This window comes from Rhinatrema bivittatum, chromosome 4, assembly GCF_901001135.1.
Source record: "Rhinatrema bivittatum chromosome 4, aRhiBiv1.1, whole genome shotgun sequence".
Taxonomy (NCBI): domain Eukaryota; kingdom Metazoa; phylum Chordata; class Amphibia; order Gymnophiona; family Rhinatrematidae; genus Rhinatrema; species Rhinatrema bivittatum.
In genome coordinates this window covers 288508446-288527667 of record NC_042618.1, presented here as the reverse complement: position 1 = coordinate 288527667, position 19222 = coordinate 288508446, and the positions used below count along the sequence as shown (strand labels likewise).

The 19222-nt window shown below is 45.6% G+C and overlaps 1 protein-coding gene across 2 annotated transcripts in view; it reads right to left on the bottom strand.

Annotated features, from left to right (window-relative positions):
- Nucleotides 1-5385: 5385 nt before the first annotated feature.
- FGFR1OP2 (FGFR1 oncogene partner 2) overlaps nt 5386-19222 on the bottom strand; it is a 136796-nt gene continuing 122959 nt past the window's right edge. For both annotated transcript variants that reach the window (XM_029600169.1, XM_029600170.1), the window contains exon 6: nt 5386-6328. In XM_029600169.1, the coding sequence (XP_029456029.1) occupies nt 6194-6328 (135 nt within the window). In that variant the 3' untranslated portion in view covers nt 5386-6193. The remainder of the gene's footprint in view (nt 6329-19222) is intronic.

Here is a 19222-nt window from a genome sequence, read left to right as displayed (position 1 = left end):
CCTGATAGCAGTTGGAGACTGAGTCAGATTTCAATCTGACGTCAGCACCAGTACATATACCCGTGCAGGAAGCTCTGCTCTTCAGTATTCTCCTCGCAAAGCAATTGTGGATATATGTATGTCTGGATAATTTGATTAACTTGGTTAACTTTGTTTAACTTGAATAACTTGAGAAACGTAATCAACTTGAACTGGTTGACGTGGACTATAGCTGGAGACCGCCAGTGCCCTCAACCGAGAAACGCCGACACCCGGTAACTATGGGTGCCTTAGCTGAAGGGAAGCGTGGCTTACCCGTGTTTGTCTTGCTCTCGGGAATTGACTCCAGAGGTTTTCGTGCATAGCGGCAGCAGTGGGCGGGATACTGAATCCATCTGTCTACATTAAGGAAAACGAAATTATCAGGTAAGTAATTTCTCCATTTCCTAGCGTGTAGCAGATGGATTCAGGACCAATGGGATGTACAAAAGCTACTCCCGAACTGAGTGGGAGGTGCCCGTGGCCCACTTAGTACTGCCCTTGTGAATGCTGTGTCCTCCCAAACCTGAACATCCAGGCAGTAGAACCTAGAGAAGGTGTGAATGGAGGACTGTCGCCGCCCGACAGATCTCGGCGGGTGACAGCATCTTGGTTTCCGCCCAGGACACTGCCTGGGCTCTAGTGGAATGGGCCTTGACTTGTAGAGGTGGGGGCTTGCCTGCCTCTATGTAGGCTGCCTTGATTACTTCTTTGATCCAGTGGGCTATGGTTGCCCGCGAGGCTGCTTCCCCTTGTTTCTTCCCTCTGTGAAGGATGAATAGGTGGTCCGTCTTTCGTACGGATTCCGACCTTTCTAGGTATCGAACTAGGAGTCTGCTGACGTTAAGATGGCGAAGACGGAGAGATTTTTCCAAGTCCTTATGCTCGTCTGGAGACGGCAGCAAGATGGTTTGGTTTAGATGGAAGTGAGAAACCACTTTTGGGAGGAAGGAGGGAACTGTGCGTAGCTGTATGGATCCTGGTGTGAACCTGAGGAACGGTTCTCAGCAGGATAGTGCTTGAAATTTGGAGATGCGACGGGCCAAACATATTGCCACTAGGAACGTCGTCTTCAAGGTTAGGAGTCGTAGATGCATTCCTTGGATAGGTCTGAAGGACGCTCCCGCTAGGAAGTCTAGTATTAGATTGAGGTTCCATAGGGGTACTGGCCACTTTAGGGTTGGTCGAATCTGCTTGACCCCTCTCAGGAAGCAGGAGACGTCCAGATGAGATGCTAGGCTGGTGCCTTCCACTTTGGCTCCGAGGCAGGCCAGTGTGGCCATCTGAACCTTGATGGAGTTGACAGACAACCCCTTCTGTAATCCATCCTGCAGAAATTCCAGGATCGTGGGAATTTTGACTGTGCACGGGAGGATATTGCGGTCTTTGCACCAATCTTCGAATATTCCCCATATTCGTATGTAGGTCAGTGATATGGAGAACTTGTGTGCTCGGAGCAAGGTGTCAATCACCGCCCTAGAGTATCCGCTCTTCTTCAGGCTTGTCCTCTCAATGACCAGACCGTAAGAGAGAATTGAGTTGGGTCTTCGTGGAGGATTGGGCTTTGCTGGAGCCGTTCCCTGTGTGGGATCCAAATATGGATGTATGAGGATTCCTTATTTCCTCAGTGTCGCCGCCACTACCACCATGATTTTGGTGAACTGCGGGGGGCTGTGGCTAGCCCGAAGGGTAGTGCCCGGAACTGGTAGTGGTCGCCCAGGATCGAGAAGCATAGGAAACGTTGATGCTCGTGATGGACTGAGATGTGCAGGTAGGCTTCTGACAGGTCCAAGGATGTAAGGAATTCTCCTGGCTGTATCGCCCTTATGTCCGACCGCAGGGTTTCCATGTGGAAGTGTGGTACCCTCAGGTAGCAGTTGACCGACTTGAGGCACAGTATGGACCGGAACGTTCCCTCTTTCTTAAGGACGATAAAATAGATGGAATAGTGCTCAGTATTTTGTTGTTGCATGGGCACCGGCGTTATGGCCTTTAGGGCGAGTAATTTGGCCAGTGTGGTTTCCACTGCCATCCTCTTGGCGGGTGCGTGGCAAGGAGATTTCACGAACTTGTCCGGAGGTATGTTGTGGAAGTCCAGATAGTATCCCTCCCGAATGATGGTTAGGACCCACTTGTCCGCTATTATCTCGACCCATCTTTGATAGAATAGGACTTCTTCCTGTGGATGGGTCGGCTGATTCTCATTGTGAGGTGCGGCTGCGGCCTGTGCCAGAGTCGGCTCCCCTCTTGTTTGTCCCGAAAGGACTGGCCCCTGCCTGCGGGGCGAGGGGCTTGATATGTACTCTTGTAGGGTCTGAAACACTGTGATCCTCTGCCTCTAGGTAATCGGGGAGAGGGCCGTTGGCTTTTGTTCTTGTCCTCCAGTAGCCAAGGTACTGGGGACTCACCCCATTTGTCGGCTAACTTCTCCAGTTTGCTTCCGAACAGGAGGGCTCCTTTAAAGGGCATTCTCGTGAGTTTCGTCTTGGAGGTCGAGTCAGCTGACCAACTTCGGAGCCAGAGTTGCCTTCTGGCTGTCACTACAGATGAGATACCCCTGGCTGAGGTGCGTACCAGGTCAGAGGTCACATCCGTGAGGAAGAATACCGCTGGTCCTAGTGCTTCACCAGGCGTGGTGGCGTTCCTGGTCATGGATAAGCAGGCACGTGTTACCATGGCACAGCAGGCAGCAACCTGTAGTGACATAGCTGATACGTTGAATGACTGTTTAAGGATGGATTCCAGATGTCTGTCCTGGGCATCCTTGAGTGCCGCTCCTCCCTCAACTGGAATGGTGGTGCGCTTTGGACCGCGCAGACCATGGCGTCCACTTTGGGGAACACTAGTAGCTCTTTGGCTGAGGGTTCCAGTGGATATAGGACTTCCAGGGCCCTCCCCCCTTTGAAACTGGCCTCCGGGGCATCCCATTCCAAGTCGATCAGCTGTTGCATGGCTTGCAGCAAGGGGAAATGGTGGGAGGCCTGACGGAGCCCTTCTAGGAGAGGGTTCGTCTTTGGTTCCTCTGTGGCACTTGTGCCTGGAATGGTGAGTTCCTTCAAGCTGAGAGCCACGAGATCTGGTATCTCATCTTTGGAGATGGTTCGGTAAGGTTCTGTTCCTGGAGGTATTTCCCCTTCCTCCAGGGGGTCTTGATCCTCGTCCGAGGTGTCCGTGCCCCCTATTGATGAGGCTTTTGGCCAGGGGGAGCATGCCACTGGAAGGCCTGGAGGGCCCTGGAGGGCCCTGGGAGGCAAGGGTCCTTTGGTGGCGAATGTGTCTGTGCCATCGGTGGCGTTGTATGTGGACAAAGGTGTGTAGACCCTTAAAGAATTGTACCCAGGAGAAGGATCCTGGGTCTAGATTAAAGGCTGTTACGTTCCCCAGGGACCCCATTTGGGGGAGGGTCGTGCTGGGGATAGAGAGGTCCAGTGGATCTGGATTCCTGTACTGGCTGGGAAGGGCCTTGGCCAGATTCTCCCAGGGCCTCCTCGCACTGTAGGCACAGCTCCGTGGGCTCCTCTTGCTGCGCAGCTCTTATGTGGCAGGCTGGGCAGAGAGCTTGTGCCTTGGTTTTCTTGGCCGGTGGTGCCATGGTTTTGTGTGCGTAGGTCGTTAATACCCCAGTCTGTGCGTTTAATGTGCATGCCGGGAGGCTTAGTTATGCGCTCCGGGTGTGCCCAAGATGTGCGTTTATGCCGGGATGCGCACTCACTGAGATGCGTGCGCCGCTGTGCACACGGCCTTAACTTGTGCGTGTAGCTGTGTGTACAGCACCTATGCATGCACCGCTGTGTGCACAAGTAATTTGTGCGCCCGGCTCGTCCCCGTGCGCACGATTCAGTTAGGTGACAGAGCGGCAAAATGGTGTTGGCGACCACATGGGCAAAATGGCGACCACCCCAGAGGGTCTCCACTTGGGAGGGCCCTCAAATCCGATTGGGGTCTAGACCGGACTGGGCTGATCAACCCGATGGTACAGATGCTGGCTACCGATCTGCGCGGCTATCCGAGCCTCAGAGACCGGAGACTTAGAAAAAGCTTTCTACCTTACCTTGTCTCGGCGTTTCCCAGTCTCGTTCTGGGCAGTCTCCGGCTGCGAGGGGAGAGGGAAAATACCTTCACTGCCGCGCTCGGTATTGCACTCGCTGCCTCTCAGCCGCTCCCATTGCTGGGGGGCTAAGTCCACACTGGGAACCGGCTACCGGGCCGAGGCCTACCTCTGAGGGATCTCGGAAATCACCTCAGGAATCTCAACTAGGGGAGGGTATCACCGCAGGAGAGGTAAGATTTCTTCTTTGTTTGGAATTTTCTTTCTTTGGTTTGAATACTCTAACGCTGTGCAAGCGTGTATAGAGTCCCGAACTGCTATGGAGACGGAAAATACTGAAGAGCAGAGCTTCCTGCACGGGTATATGTACTGGTACTGATGTCAGATTGAAATCTGACTCAGTCTCCAACTTCTATCAGGAGCACACTATACCCACTGGTCCTGAATCCATCTGCTACAAGCTAGGAAAGGGAAAATTCTGTTAAAAAATGGTAGTGCTGAAATCAAATTAAGTCCTTGCAACCAGGAGTGAGTCCAACTAAGATGATTAATGTTTTCTAACAATACAATCAACCTTGTTTTCTAATAGATATATCTTAATTACTGTACTATGTTAAAGACTTGATTCACTTTATCACTAATTTTCCAATTTTGAACAATCAGTAATATTAAGAAAGAATCAACTTAAATATTTTACAGAGCCACATATGAAATGCCTATCAGCACTTCATCTTATTTGAAAAACTCAACTCAATCTGTATTCTTGGCAAATCCAGATTTTTCCAGAAAAAACATTTCTGATGTATGGCTGATATGTAATCAAGTAATGAGGCTTATAAACCAAAGAGAGAACTTAATGAACAAGTAAACACTAACATCATACATTCGACTGGTTGTTTATGCTTGTGCAAGGCACATTTATAGAAAGAGACGACTTTTTTTTTGGATCAGCTAGTAAAAAATAATTTCCACATGGCTGATTCTGCTAGACAGAAAACATGGTCATCTTTCATAATGCCAATGAGGAAGGCCAAGTTTATAAGGCTAGTAAAACATAGGAAAAATGAAAAAGAAATGTTTTTGTTTATCTTTTAGAAACCATACTTCCCACTTGAGGCACAAGACTTAGTACTAAATTACCAAGCAACCAATATAACAGTTAACTTATGGTTCAGATACACCTTAAAGATACTGAACTACAATCGAAACAAACTATAGAATAACTTATACAGTAAAGCAACAGAAAATAAGATTTTACTAAAGACTCTCATTGTAATGAAAGAATATTTGAAAATGTGTGTAAAATGTGAGAGCAGTCACCCCCTTTTTTTTTTTTTTTTTTTACACAATAGTGACTACACACCTATAAAATAATATTGAATTCTCAATGTGAGAAAAACCAACAACGTAATACTTTGAATACAGCCTTTTAGCTTCTCCATAGCATTGGATTCTAATAAGTGAAATCTCTGGCAAGGAATTAGTGATAAAGTAAATTTTCACTAAGTAGACTAGGTGCAAGGCACACAGCTACCTTTGTACCTGCACACTTTGTAAGAAATGTTCAAAGAAACAACTCTGGTATTTTCTCCTTGAAATTTAGCTACATGGTAGGTAGGTAAAAATATATCTTCATCCCTTCCATTTGCTATATCTGTGGGACCAGTATGCACTGGAAAATACTCATGTATATTTGAAAATTAAATATACACGTGCATTTTCCCTCCTTGACCCAAAATATGCCTCTTGGAACACTCATTTTTATAATGACTAAATACAGTCATCGTGCTCAGGACAACTTTCTAACTTAGAGGTCAAAGGACTTAGATCCCTTTGAAAAGTGCCCCCAGTATGATCATATAGACTAACAAATATACATCTTTTACATGCTGAAAATTTCTTTGTCGTCCCTATAACCAGTCAGAATATTATTCATTTGAAATGTCAGTTTTTTTCAATGTGCTTCACAGAGTATCAAAAAGGGAGAAATTAGAGTCTGTGTAAGAGGTAACAGAGAAGTTTCCTGTGCCCTCTGCTGCAACCAGTGCTTTAGGAGAAAGGCATGTCTTCCCGGCTGCTAAGGTGAACATAAAAGCAATACAAATGAAGATCTGGCTCTCTCTCACTTCAGCTCTTCCGCAGGCTAAGATCACTAGTGGTTACTAAGGTAGATAATGTGTTCTCAGACGCATCTTCTTTCTTGAGGTTCAAGAATGATTCTCTGGTTATCTGAAGGATTTCTCTTAAGCCTTTGTTCTCCTGCTACAAGAAGATTAAAAAAGAAGCATGTGAGAACAAACATTATTTCATTCTCCATATATAGCAATTAGAAGATCTTAGCCAACAGGACCATCATCTTTCCTCTTCAATTCAGAATCATCTTCCCTGTTGCACATATAAAATGTTTACCAGTACTTATTCCCCTGCAAGTTCCTTCCAGTGTGTTGTTATGGATTTATCAGCCCTAGGCCCTAAAAATACTCAGTCTTAACCTTTCAGGTGCCAAGAACTAAAGAATAAGAATACAAAATACAAAGAGCATCATGTTTTCAACAGATGAGGGGCATGGAGGAGTCCCCCTTCACTAACAGTATCTCTCTCTCAATCCACCCATTCTATATGCACTAGTCTCTCACAATCCCTCCACCAGTCTCTCCCTTTTTCTATCCTACATCCCTGTCCCATCGCTCTCTCAGTCCTTCCATCCTGTTCCTTCAAGTCTCTTTCAATCCTTCTACCCTGACCCCAACAGTTTCTCTTTCAATTCCCTAGCCTATCCTCACCAATCTCTTTCAACCCCCTCCACCTTGTCCTCACCAATCTCTCTCTCTCAATCCCATTCTGTTCTCTAATCTGTCAATCTTCCCACCAGTCTCTCTCAATTCCTCTTTCCCAGTCTCAATTCTCTCATCTTGTCCCCATCATATCTCTCTCAATCCTCCCACCGTCCCCACCAATCTCTGATTAGCATCTCCCTCTCTCACTCCCCAAAGCTCTGCAAAATGTCTGTTTTTCTCTTGCTCCATCAGTCTCTCTGTCAGTCCCTCATCCTAACCCTACCAGTCTCTCTCAGCAGCCTCAGCATAACATTCTCCAGCCCCCACAAGAATGGCAGGAGCTTAGTAATCCCCACGTTAACTTTGACCCCACACCTTATGCTACTTTGACACCCCCCCAACCTCACCAGCACCAGTATCTTCCCTGCTCCAATCCCTCTTTCTCTCCTCTACCTCCTCTTATTCTCTTTCTTTCCCCTCTGATTCCTCCCATCCAGTATCCTCTCTGGCTCTTGCATATACTTTTCTAGCACCTCTTCTGGCTCACAGCTACTATCTCTCCTCTAATATTCACCACTTTTCAAGTCACTCTTCCCAGAAGCATTCACCCCCACTTGCACTACCCCCTTGTGAGTTTATCTCAAACCTTTCCCCCTCCCAATAACCATTCATGGCTCCCATCCTTCCATGCCATCACACTTCTGGCTTCTATTCTTCTTCCTGTCCCATCACTGCTTCTGGCTCTGTTACCTTCCTTTACCCTTTCATTACCTATATTGGTTGGTTGTGAAGAGTGAGTGGATTTTGTTTGCCTGTGACATGCTAAAGACATGCTTGGATGGGTTAGATTTTGATTACGGGTTCCAGAGGATCTATGCCTCCACCCCGCTCCTCGCAATTAACCCTCATCCCTCACTAAACCTTTATGTTAATAAGTTTACATGCTAATATGTTAATACTCTAAATTTTCTAATATCTTACCTCACTAGTTTATCCATTCAGGCTCACCTTTTAGAGCCTCCTCCAGTTTGCAATTTGTTAAACTTATTGTCCCTCTCCCCCCTCCCCATTCATTGTATTTTCCACCTTTCGTTTCGATGTAACAGCTATGATGGTTCAGTCTAATATCGGTATATAAAAGCTGTTAATAAATAAATGAAGAGGTCCTGGAGCCTCCCCCAATTACCCCTGCCCATTATATTTGGGAGTATTACTCTAAGATGGATGTCAGATATCTTAAAAGATGGAATTTTTTGACCTGGGATATCCCTATATTGCAATTTCCCTTAGAAGGGAGTTTTGACTATGACAGAATCATTCATTTAAGAGATGCGCTAGCGGCAGATGAGAAAACCCTTGATTGTCAGTGGAGATCTTTTTATTCTTGATGGCAGGAATGTTGTATCAGAAAATAAAAATCTATCAGGGCAGGGCTGAAAACATTCACTGGATAAGACAAAAAAGACTTTAGCTGAAACAAAAATAGAAATAAATGAACTTAGAATCCAGGTATTTAAACCTCAGGAAAAATCTGGGAGTAGACCTCCACTTCCACCTTCTGCTCCTCCTGAATACCCTCAGCCCTCAGGGTGTCCAGCTTACCCAGCTGTACCCCAGTACCCAGTAAAAAACCATGGAGATGTTGCATAACTCCCAGTATCCAGGTTCCCCCTCTGAGGATATTCTAGATGACCCAGCTTACCAAGGGGGCTACCCTACAAATCCACAGAGACCACAGAGGGAATCCTCTTCGGTGTCCTCTTTGAGATCTGATGTGGTGCCTCCCCCACCTCTGAGAATTCCTGCACAAAATCCATGGACCGTTCTCCAGGAGACCCCTACCTCTTCCCGTAGTGCTTCTACTGGAGCTCCCCACGGAGTTCCTGACAATGTTCCCCCTTCTGTTCAGGAAGCTAGACATATGGTCCACCAGTCACTTTTTGTTTTAACAATTTTTATTGGTAATAAAGAAAAAATAGGTGATACACATCTTATCAAATAACAAACGTATAGATAACAGTATGCGATACTTGAGATATGCTATCCACAAAGTGTTAACATCAGTCATAGTCGCCAATTTTATAACCCATATGTAGTAATCTTTCTACCCCCCCCCCCCCACGACTATAACAGTAGTACATATGGAAGTGGGAACACCAAGTATTATCATAGGATACAATAGAGAAGGAACAACCGCAGAAAAACTACACTGATGTTAATGGTGAAGACAGGAAAAGGTTGTAGTGGCGTGGGATGTCTCAGTCCCTTGGAGAATAGTGTCTTACGATCTCCAGCAAAAGATCAGGTAAGTATAAACAGGGTCAGCCGAGGATGATAATTATGTGAACCTGTTAAGGCTCGACAGGATCCAACATGTCAAAGTAGTCTCTTTCTACAATGTTAAAAGCTAGTTATATCGCTTTTTCTCCTTGTCCATCAATCCAAATTCGATAGGGATCCCATACCTTCTGGAAAGTATCCATTCGTTCCTGATGTAAGTTTGCCCAGTTGGTAGTATGAGTGTAATCGATGATGAATACTGGCCAGAGGTGGTGCATTTTTCTCTTTTCCAATGTAAAGTAATCTCCACTCTTGTTGCTATAAAAACTTGTAAAACCAGTTTCTGTGTATTTTTGTTATGTTCTGTAAGCGGAAGGCTGAGCAGCACATGCCAGGGTTTCACATTTACAGGTCCATTAATAACCTGAGCCACCCACCTAAATACTCTCTGCCAGCACTCAATGATCTTAGGACACTCCCACCATATATGATAATACGTGCCCAAAGTCCCGCAGCCCCTCCAACAAGTATCGGGTATATTAGATGCAAACTTATGGAGGGCAACCGATGAGTAATGCCATAGATATATCAATTTGTAGCAGTTTTCTTGAAGCCCTACAGAAATAGAACATTTGTGTGCCAAGGTATATATCCTTTCCCAATCTTTATCTTCCAGGGGTGCCTGGAAATCCGCTTCCCATAACATCCTATGCCTTTGTACCCCTAAACATCGGCCATTAATAAAAGCATAGATTTTAGAAATAATTACCCTAATTGAGGAGGCATTCTTACAGAAAGTTTCAAAGAGGGTGCCCTTTGTTCTTAGAGTACCCTCCCTTAGCCCCTTGCGGGTGAAGTGATAAACCTTAGCGTACATAAGGAAATTGGTATCCTCAAAGGAGTAGTTAACACAGCTATTCTTTAGTCAGCATAGCATTTTGCTGATAAAAGTGCCCCAACCTCTCTGTATACCAGCCGTTTCCCATTGTTGATGAGCTTTGGAACGGTCAGAGATTGACACTATTAGGTTACTAAATATATGTGTCAAAGAATATTGCTCCGGCCCAACCAGTATTGGTTTCCAGAGCCGCTAAACCCGTAGAGTATTCTGTAATGCAAACGGGAGATAGTGAATCTCACCCCACGATGTCTGAGGCTGCCAGGGGAGCGCATCAATTGGAAAGGGGCCTAATTGTGCCTGCTCCAGCTTCACCCATTGTGGAATGTCATGTGTGCTGTGAAGTGCTATCAAGGCTCGCAATTGCACTGCACAGTAATACCATGCCAGATTGGGTAATTGTAAGCCCCCCCTGATTTTAGGCCGATATAATGTAGCCCTTGCAGGCCTCCGACGCCAAATAAATCCACATAGCATTTGTTGCCACTGTTTAAGTAAATGGGAGGGAACATGGATAGGAATTGTAGTAAAAAAATATAAAAATTGTGGGAGAATATTCATCTTAATAATGGCCAATCTCCTTAACCAGGAATGGGTGTATTCTAACCATTTATCCAAATTCTCTCGAATAGTAGTTATTAAAGGTCGGTAGTTTAGGTCAAACAATTGGTTAGTGTGCGATCCCAATCTCACCCCTAAATATTTAAGAGAAGTGGTAGCCCACTTAAAGGGGAATCATTGTTGTAATTCATTGGCTACTTGGGGGAGTAAAAGTCAAGTTGAGAAGTTCCGACTTCTCAAAATTGATTTTCATGCCTGCCAGTTCATCCATAACGCCCTGTAGCGACTGCTCTGGTTCGGTGAGAGTAAATATAACGTCATCGGAGAATAGGGATATCTTGAAATGGTCATTCGCCTTAATCACTCCCCGGATACCCGCTGCTCCCCTTATTCTGATTGCAAAAGGCTCAATAAATAATGCAAACAGCAAAGGGGAGAGTGGGCAGCCCTGCCTAGTCCCCCTCTGAATGGCAAAAGTTGTTCCATAGCTTCCACTGACTTTTACCCTAGCTGATGGGTGCTTATACAGCTTACGGATCCTAGAGATAAAGGATACCCAGAACCCCATGTATTGTAGGGTCTGAAACAGAAACTCCCAGTGGACTAGGTCGAATGCCTTTTCGGCATCCAAGGCTACAAGAACAGCTGGGATACTGTCTTGATGCACGAGATCTATGATGTCTACAATTTGGCGGACGTTATCAGCCGTCAAACGGCCCAGGACAAATCCCACCAGACCTGGCAGTACCCCATTCGGTCGAGCAGCCAATACTCTGGCCAAAAGTTTTAGATCAAGGTTAATTAAGGAAATTGGCCTGTAAGAACTGCATCTGGTGGTGGGTCTCCCTGGTTTAGCTAGTACGGTGATACCCACGGTGATTGCATCACTCGTGAGAGAAGAACCCTCCAATAGTGAATTACAGGCTCGGGTTAGAGGATCCACAAGAATCGTGGCAAATGTACGGTAATAGATGCCCGTAAACCCATCCATTCCTGGTGCTTTTCCACATTTTAACTTTTTAATAGCCACAAGCACCTCCTGAGGCTCAATGGGCTTATCTAAAAACTCTTTTTGCATTGGTGTGATTTGGGGCATCTGGGTCTCCCGTAAATAGTTTTTGATGGCCCCCTGTGAGATGGAGATATCCTGAGAGTACAATTTGGAGTAAAAATCAGTAAATGACTGGCATATCTCCTCTGATGTGGGAACCAGCTGCCCATGATGGTTAAACACCTTAGCTACAACAGTTTGTGCTTGGGCCACCCTCAGTTGCCTTGCCAAGTACCTCCCCGCCTTTTTACCCCCTTCGAAATGCTGCTGTTTGAGTATGTCAAGATAATGGCTAATAGCAGTGTCCTCCAGAGATCTCAACTGATCCCGGACAGCTAATATTTTCCGGTAGAGTGCCTCGGATTTAGTACTGCTGTGGTGTTGTGTTAGGGTTTTGAGTTCCAGTAGTAAGCATGTTCTTTGGGCGTCCCTTTCCTTGTTACAGTACGCTGCTCGCGCTATGCATGATCCCCGCATCACTGCCTTTGAGTATTCCCAAATTGTTAATGGGGACATGCCATCCATCTGATTATCCTTAAAATATTCCCTCAGTTGGTTCTCTACCTTGTTGGTGAAAGAGGTGTCCTTAAGAAGGCTATCATTGAGCCTCCAGGTCCGAAATCCCACTCCTGAGTCTCCTAGGCTACAGATCACCCACACAGGAGCGTGATCAGACCATGTGATATTATCAATGTCTGCCGTTTGGACTCTGGGTTGCATAGTGGAGGATATAAAAATATAGTCAATCCTCGAATACGTGGTGTGGGGACAGGAGTAAAACGTGTAGGAGCGAGAATGAGTATGCCTAGTCCTCCAGATGTCTACCAAACACTATTTATCCATGAAATCTCGCCAAGTTCTCCTCCCTGCTGGGTTTGAATTAGTACCACATAGATCTGTGTAAACATTTTTTATTATTAATGAGACCACACAATAAAAATCCTGACTAGACAGAAAGTACTATCTAGCTCAACATTCATCACATTCACACCTTTCAATCATCACAATAAAAAATCACATAATTTAATATTCACAAATAATTAATTATATGTTCATCAGAAATGTATATGGATATACAGTCAATGAATCCCACGAAATTGTAAACAGTATCATGTGCAAATGTTATAATAATTCTCAACAAAGATATTCTAATCAATCATATTCACCAAGACTAATTATGGACCACTGGGTTAGTAATATATCATCACCTAAGGGCTAACCCTTTCAATGAAAACTTCCAATATCCAGCGTCCAGATAAAGATTCAGCACTGTCCACTGGACTCCTCCAACAAGCGATCCTTGCTTCACTCGAAAACCACGGGCTTCTTTAGGGATGAATTCTCGCCAAATCTATCTCCACTCACCAACAAGTTCTCTTTAAACCAAAGAACACTATAATTAAAAATCTATCCAAATCTATCCAAATCCACCGGTCTCCAATTTCATTTCTTTTCTTCACTTTCAAATATCGTTCAAACACATTTAAGATTGTTTCAAAAAATAATATTTTAAACCATTATATCCAGTCGCGTAAACTGCAACCAAGAAAAAAACAAGGTTAAAATAACCGAGGAAACACAACGCCATTATCTGAGCAAGCACCATACTAACCACGTACTCACGTCAAAAACCGGAACTGACGAAACATCCCACAGGTAATGACACAAACCACAGGCTTTACCCCTCCTCTTATACAGCCACAGATAACTCATAAAGCCATTATCAACACTAATCAATCACTCGAATTGGAACCTTAGCCACTAAGGTGCAAAACCACATCAAAGACACATTAATTGGCCAAATCAAATCAAAGAAATGCTGTCCATTCGATCGAGCCATTGAGCCCATTAGGAGAGCTGGTATTCCAATCATAAATGAATTTCTGTTCCACTCGTCTCAAAATAGACGATAAATCACCACCAAATTCTAAATTGATTTGTTGAACCACAAAGAATTTCAATTGTTCTACCTCATGCTTTTCCTCCATCCAATGTTTTACCAAAGGAGCATCTTCTTTACACATTCTAATTCGACTTTTATGCTCTATAATACGTGTCCTCACCAACCTCATAGTTTGTCCAATATAAATTAAAGAACATGGACATAAGACAGTGGAGTGCCTCAGGGATCTGTATTGGGACCCTTACTTTTCAATATATTTATAAATGATCTGGAAAGAAATACGACGAGTGAGATAATCAAATTTGCAGATGACACAAAATTGTTCAGAGTAGTTAAATCACAAGCAGATTGTGATAAATTGCAGGAAGACCTTGTGAGACTGGAAAATTGGGCATCCAAATGGCAGATGAAATTTAATGTGGATAAGTGCAAGGTGATGCATATAGGGAAAAATAACCCATGCTATAATTACACAATGTTGGGTTCCATATTAGGTGCTACAACCCAAGAAAGAGATCTAGGTGTCATAGTGGATAACACATTGAAATCGTCGGTTCAGTGTGCTGTGGCAGTCAAAAAAGCAAACAGAATGTTGGGAATTATTAGAAAGGGAATGGTGAATATAACGGAAAATGTCATAATGCCTCTGTATCGCTCCATGGTGAGACCACGCCTTGAATACTGTGTACAACTCTGGTCGAGGCATCTCAAAAAAGATATAATTGCGATGGAGAAGGTACAGAGAAGGGCTACCAAAATGATAAGGGGAATGGAACAACTCCCCTATGAGGAAAGACTAAAGAGGTTAGGACTTTTCAGCTTGGAGAAGAGACGACTGAGGGGGGATATGATAGAGGTGTTTAAAATCATGAGTGGTCTAGAACGAGTAGATGTGAATCGGTTATTTACTCTTTCGGATAGTAGAAAGACTAGGGGGCACTCCATGAAGTTAGTGTGTGGCACATTTAAAACTAATCGGAGAAAGTTCTTTTTTACTCAACGCACAATTAAACTCTGGAATTTGTTGCCAGAGGATGTGGTTAGTGCAGTTAGTATAGCTGTGTTTAAAAAAGGATTGGATAAGTTCTTGGATGAGAAGTCCATTACCTGCTATTAAGTTCACCTAGAGAATAGCCACTGCCATTAGCAATGGTAACATGGAATAGACTTAGTTTTTGGGTACTTGCCAGGTTCTTGTGGCCTGGATTGGCCACTGTTGGAAGCAGGATGCTGGGCTTGATGGACCCTTGGTCTGACCCAGTATGGCATGTTCTTATGAGTATGCCAGGTCATCAATACTTCCTGCTGCACTTAGGTGGACCAAAGTGGAGAAATCCAACGCAGCATCACTACTTTGAAAGATTTGACAAAGCAGGCCCATGAACTAAGCCAAGGGAGAGGGGGAGGGTCACAGGGGCATGGGAATGTGATTTTCCTTGGGATTGGCTCATTATTTGGAGGATTAGGAAAACAAATTGCTTATGTTTTCATTATCGCAGGTGTTATGGTGTTCTTTTTGTCATTTTGCTTCCTGTTCCAATGCTTTTTGTCTCATTGTAGGAAGAGTACCCCTATGACAACTGCCAACCTCATGTCTCTGATTACTCTTCCTTCAACCCCACCTTGTACCCGCTTTGACAGCGAGAAACCCCTCACCAGGATGGACTCAGAGACCACCCTTGTTCCTGTTATTGATATGCCTGAACCCCTTGAAATCCAGAGGTTGCAAATGGTACCATCTACAGACATTTAGGGCCTTGGTCAACCCGAAAGCATCAAAAGAGAGGAGTTGTCTGATCTAGAGGGAATCTATGGTTAAGATCTCAACTGAATTGATGCATTGAGACTGACCAGGTCAAAATTGCGTAGCAAGAAATAGTTTAGCTTAAGTTCCTTATTTAGCTATAAAATTAAATAATGCAGAAACTGCTTTAAGGCTGAACATGTGACAAGAGGGCTATGCAGCAAGCACGCAGGCATAAAGTAAGAAATAACTAGTTAACCAAGTTGTTTACTGCAAAGGAAACAGGAAAAGGTTAGGATGTCGTAAGTTTCGCTGCACCTGTGATTAATGAATATTAATAAGCCAAATACTGCAATTCCTATCTTCCAGCAGTTTATTGCTCTTGGAATTCCCCAGAGATTTCATCAGCTGATCCAAATCCTCTCCAAACAGCAACTTCCCTCGAAAACACAGACTGCACAGTTGAGACTTGGAGGAAGCATCTCCTGCACAATTGCATAGTCATAGGAATTGCCAAGCCGCCACTGAGGAGACCATAGTCCGGGGTACCGAACACACCAAGTAATATAAGGCATCCGCCACAAATGATACCGCCGCTTCCAGATGAGCTGCCCGAGAAGCTGACAAAGTCCCAGAAGACGATGGGTCTTACAGTTTTTGAATCTAAACAAACTTGCTCTTTGCATCATGCTGGCACACAACGCTGCCTGAAGTCCTAAGGAGGAGACCTCGAACACCCGCTTCAGATGCAGCTCCAGCTTGCAGTCCTGCACATTTCTGAGAGCAGCTGCTCCCGCCACTGGAATAGTCATCTTGGTCACCACTGATACAGCCGTATCCACCTTAGGTACCCTGAAGCATTCTAAATGTTCCTCCATTAGCGGGTAGAGTTTTTGCATCCCCCAACCGACCTTAAGCCCCGCCTCTGGGGATTCCCACTCCAGGCTGATGAGCTTTTGAACCTTCTTCGGGATGGGAAAAGCAGTAGGTGGACCCCGGAGACTGTCCAGGACTGGGTTCACTCCCTCGCTGTTGGAATCTTCCAGCGAGGGTCTCACCCCCAATTCCTCAAGCACCTGGGGAATAAGGGGGCGCAATTCCTCCCTCTTAAACAGGCGGACTACGCAGGGGTCGCCCCCTCCGCACTAGGTTCTACTGGATCCTGATCGTCATCGCCTGTATCTATGTCTGGAAGGACCTCACCCTGATCTGCAGCGGTGTCCCTCGGGGGCAGAGTGGAGTCATTCCCCTGCTGGTCGACTGCAGCCACTAGATCCTTCCGAGCCAAAGTTGCCCAGGAAGGATGACCATCAGTTCACAGATGGGGAAGCTTGGGAACTCCCATGTTCCCATCCTGGGTTCTGCGTTTCGCGAGCTTTCGAGCCAGAAATGCTTCATGCACGAGCAGCACAAATTCCGGTGAAAATCCCCCCGGTCCCGTCTCATCATTGCTAGAATCAGTGTCCATGTCTCTCAATTCCTTGGAGTCCGCACAGTGGGGGACAGTGGGGGAGGGTCATCCTGGGAGACCTTTTCCTCAGGGTGCGCAGTAGAGGTTGGGCTCCTTCCGTTAGACCCAGCTGCTGAGCCTGACCTGCGCGCAGACCTTTTAGGTTTGGTCCTCTTGTCTGAGGCCCCTTCCCCACCCAGTGCACAGTCCATGCACAATGACAGGGGGTCTAAATAAGCTGACCATACCCCGCAAGCCTTACAGGGTTCCACCAGAGGAGTTTCTGCCATGTTCCTCCTGCAAAAAGGGGCATATAACTCCCCCCTGGAAGAAAACAGGTGCTGCCACCCAGCCCTGGTGACCCCCACCAAAAACGCCGCGAAAATCGGCCCCAGGAATGCTGGGGAGCCGCATGGGAGGTCGAAAAAGAAAAAGGCCACCGCAGTAAAAATAGCTCCAGAGCCGGCGGTAAAAATGAGGCAGGGTGCCTAAAAACGTCCTCGGAGGTTCTTACCAGGGCTGAAACACTCTCCCCTCCTCTTCAGGGGTCTGCCTGGCTTTGCACCATAAGGCAGACTGATTTACCCCAGAAGCCGCGGTAAAGAGGGAACTTGGAGCTTTTTTTTTTTTTTTTTTTACACCAAAACTTTAACTTCTAGTAACAGAAAAAAATAAAGCCTAAGCTAAGAATAGAAAATCCCCAAAGGGGAGCAATAAGAGCTCCCCCTCAGTGTCTGCGGTCCCTGTACCGCAGACACTGAGGGGAGCCTTCGATTCGCGGATGGAGCCAGTCCCCTATCAGGGGACCCAGAACCACAGGGGCTAGCACTGCCAGGGGTAACCAACCCCCCGTTTGTCCGGCTCTACCTGAGGGATGGCCCAGTCACTGAACCTAGCACCTCAGGGAGCAAGAAAAATCTGTCTCACACAGAGCTGCAGGTATACACAACCACCATCTGCTGGAGTCAGAGAAATACTGATGAGCTGCAGGTCGCACACTTGGGATACCAGTGCCTCGAAACTTTGCTCTCTGACTCCATCTGCTGGTGGGAGTGCATAACCCACTGGTCTGGACTGATCTGGGTATGTACAGGAATGACCATTTCTTCTATCTGAGGGGGATCCTCTTCCCGGGAAGATTAGCCGCACTACCGCTCCTGTGAGACTCCGTACAGAGATTCTTCATGAAGAGGAGCTCACTTTCTTTAACCTGGAGAAAACGATACACCCGGTAGTCTTGGGTCTTCCCTGGCTCCAGAAACACTCCCCTTGCATTGACTGGCAAACACTACAAATAGCCTCCTGGGGGGGGTCCTCAGTGCCATTCTTCCTGCCTCCAAGAGGTGTCTCACCCTAGTCTTCTCGTGGCTACTATCCCACTTACCTGGCCTCCACAGTACGCTGATTTTGCGACGTTTTTTTCCAAGGAGGGGGCCGAGACACTCTGTGAACATCACCCCTTTGACTGTGTGATCGACCTCCTTCCAGGTACCATACCTCCTTGAGGGCGAGTATACCCCCTATCACTATCTGAGACCCAAGCTATGTCCAAATATGTTCGGGAGAACCTTGACAGGGGCTTCATCAGACAGTCTACATCCCCAGTGGGAGCTGGCTTCTTTTTCATGGCAAAGAATGATGGGTCGTTGCGGCCCTTTATTGATTACCACAGGTTGAACGCCATCACCAGGAGAGACCGGTACCCCCTGCCACTCATCCCCGAACTCCTGGACCATCTACAGGGGCCAAACTATTCACGAAGTTGGACTTACAAGGGGCCTATAACCTTGTGGGCATAAAGCCAGGCAACGAATGGAAGACTGCCTTTAATACGAGACGGCCACTATGAGTACTTAATGATGCCCTTTGGCCTCTGTAACGCACCAGCGATGTTCCAACACCTTATGAATGAGGTCTTCCAGGACATGCTCCACTCCTGCGTCATCGTGTACCTTGATGATGTACTGATATTCTCCAAGGATTTCGCTTCCCATCGCATGGAGGTCAGACAGGTACTTCAACGCTTACGGGACCAAGCTATTTGCCAAACTAGAAAAATACCTGTTCGAATAGGAAGCACTTTCCTTTTTGGGCTTATTTATTTATTTATTTTAAGTTTTTCTATACCGGCATTCACAATAGATATCGCATCATGTCGGTTTACAATTAACAAGTGGATAGGTAACAAAAAAAGGTAAAAACTAATATTTATCTTAATAATAATAATAATAATAATAAAACATTAAACAAGAGAAGGCTAAGGTATGCAGTTACAATGAAACAAGGGAGTAATACAACTTGGAGCATAGAAAAGAAGCAGGGGATTAAATCGAAAGAACGTAAATGCCAGTCAATGTGCTTAAGGCATTAGTGAATTGTGTTTATGATGTAGGAATATTAATTATAAGGTAGGGAAATTAGTTGCCGTGAATAAGGCAAAGTCTGAGTGCTTAGTTAATGATGGAGTAGGTTCAGTTTAGTTCAGGAAAGGC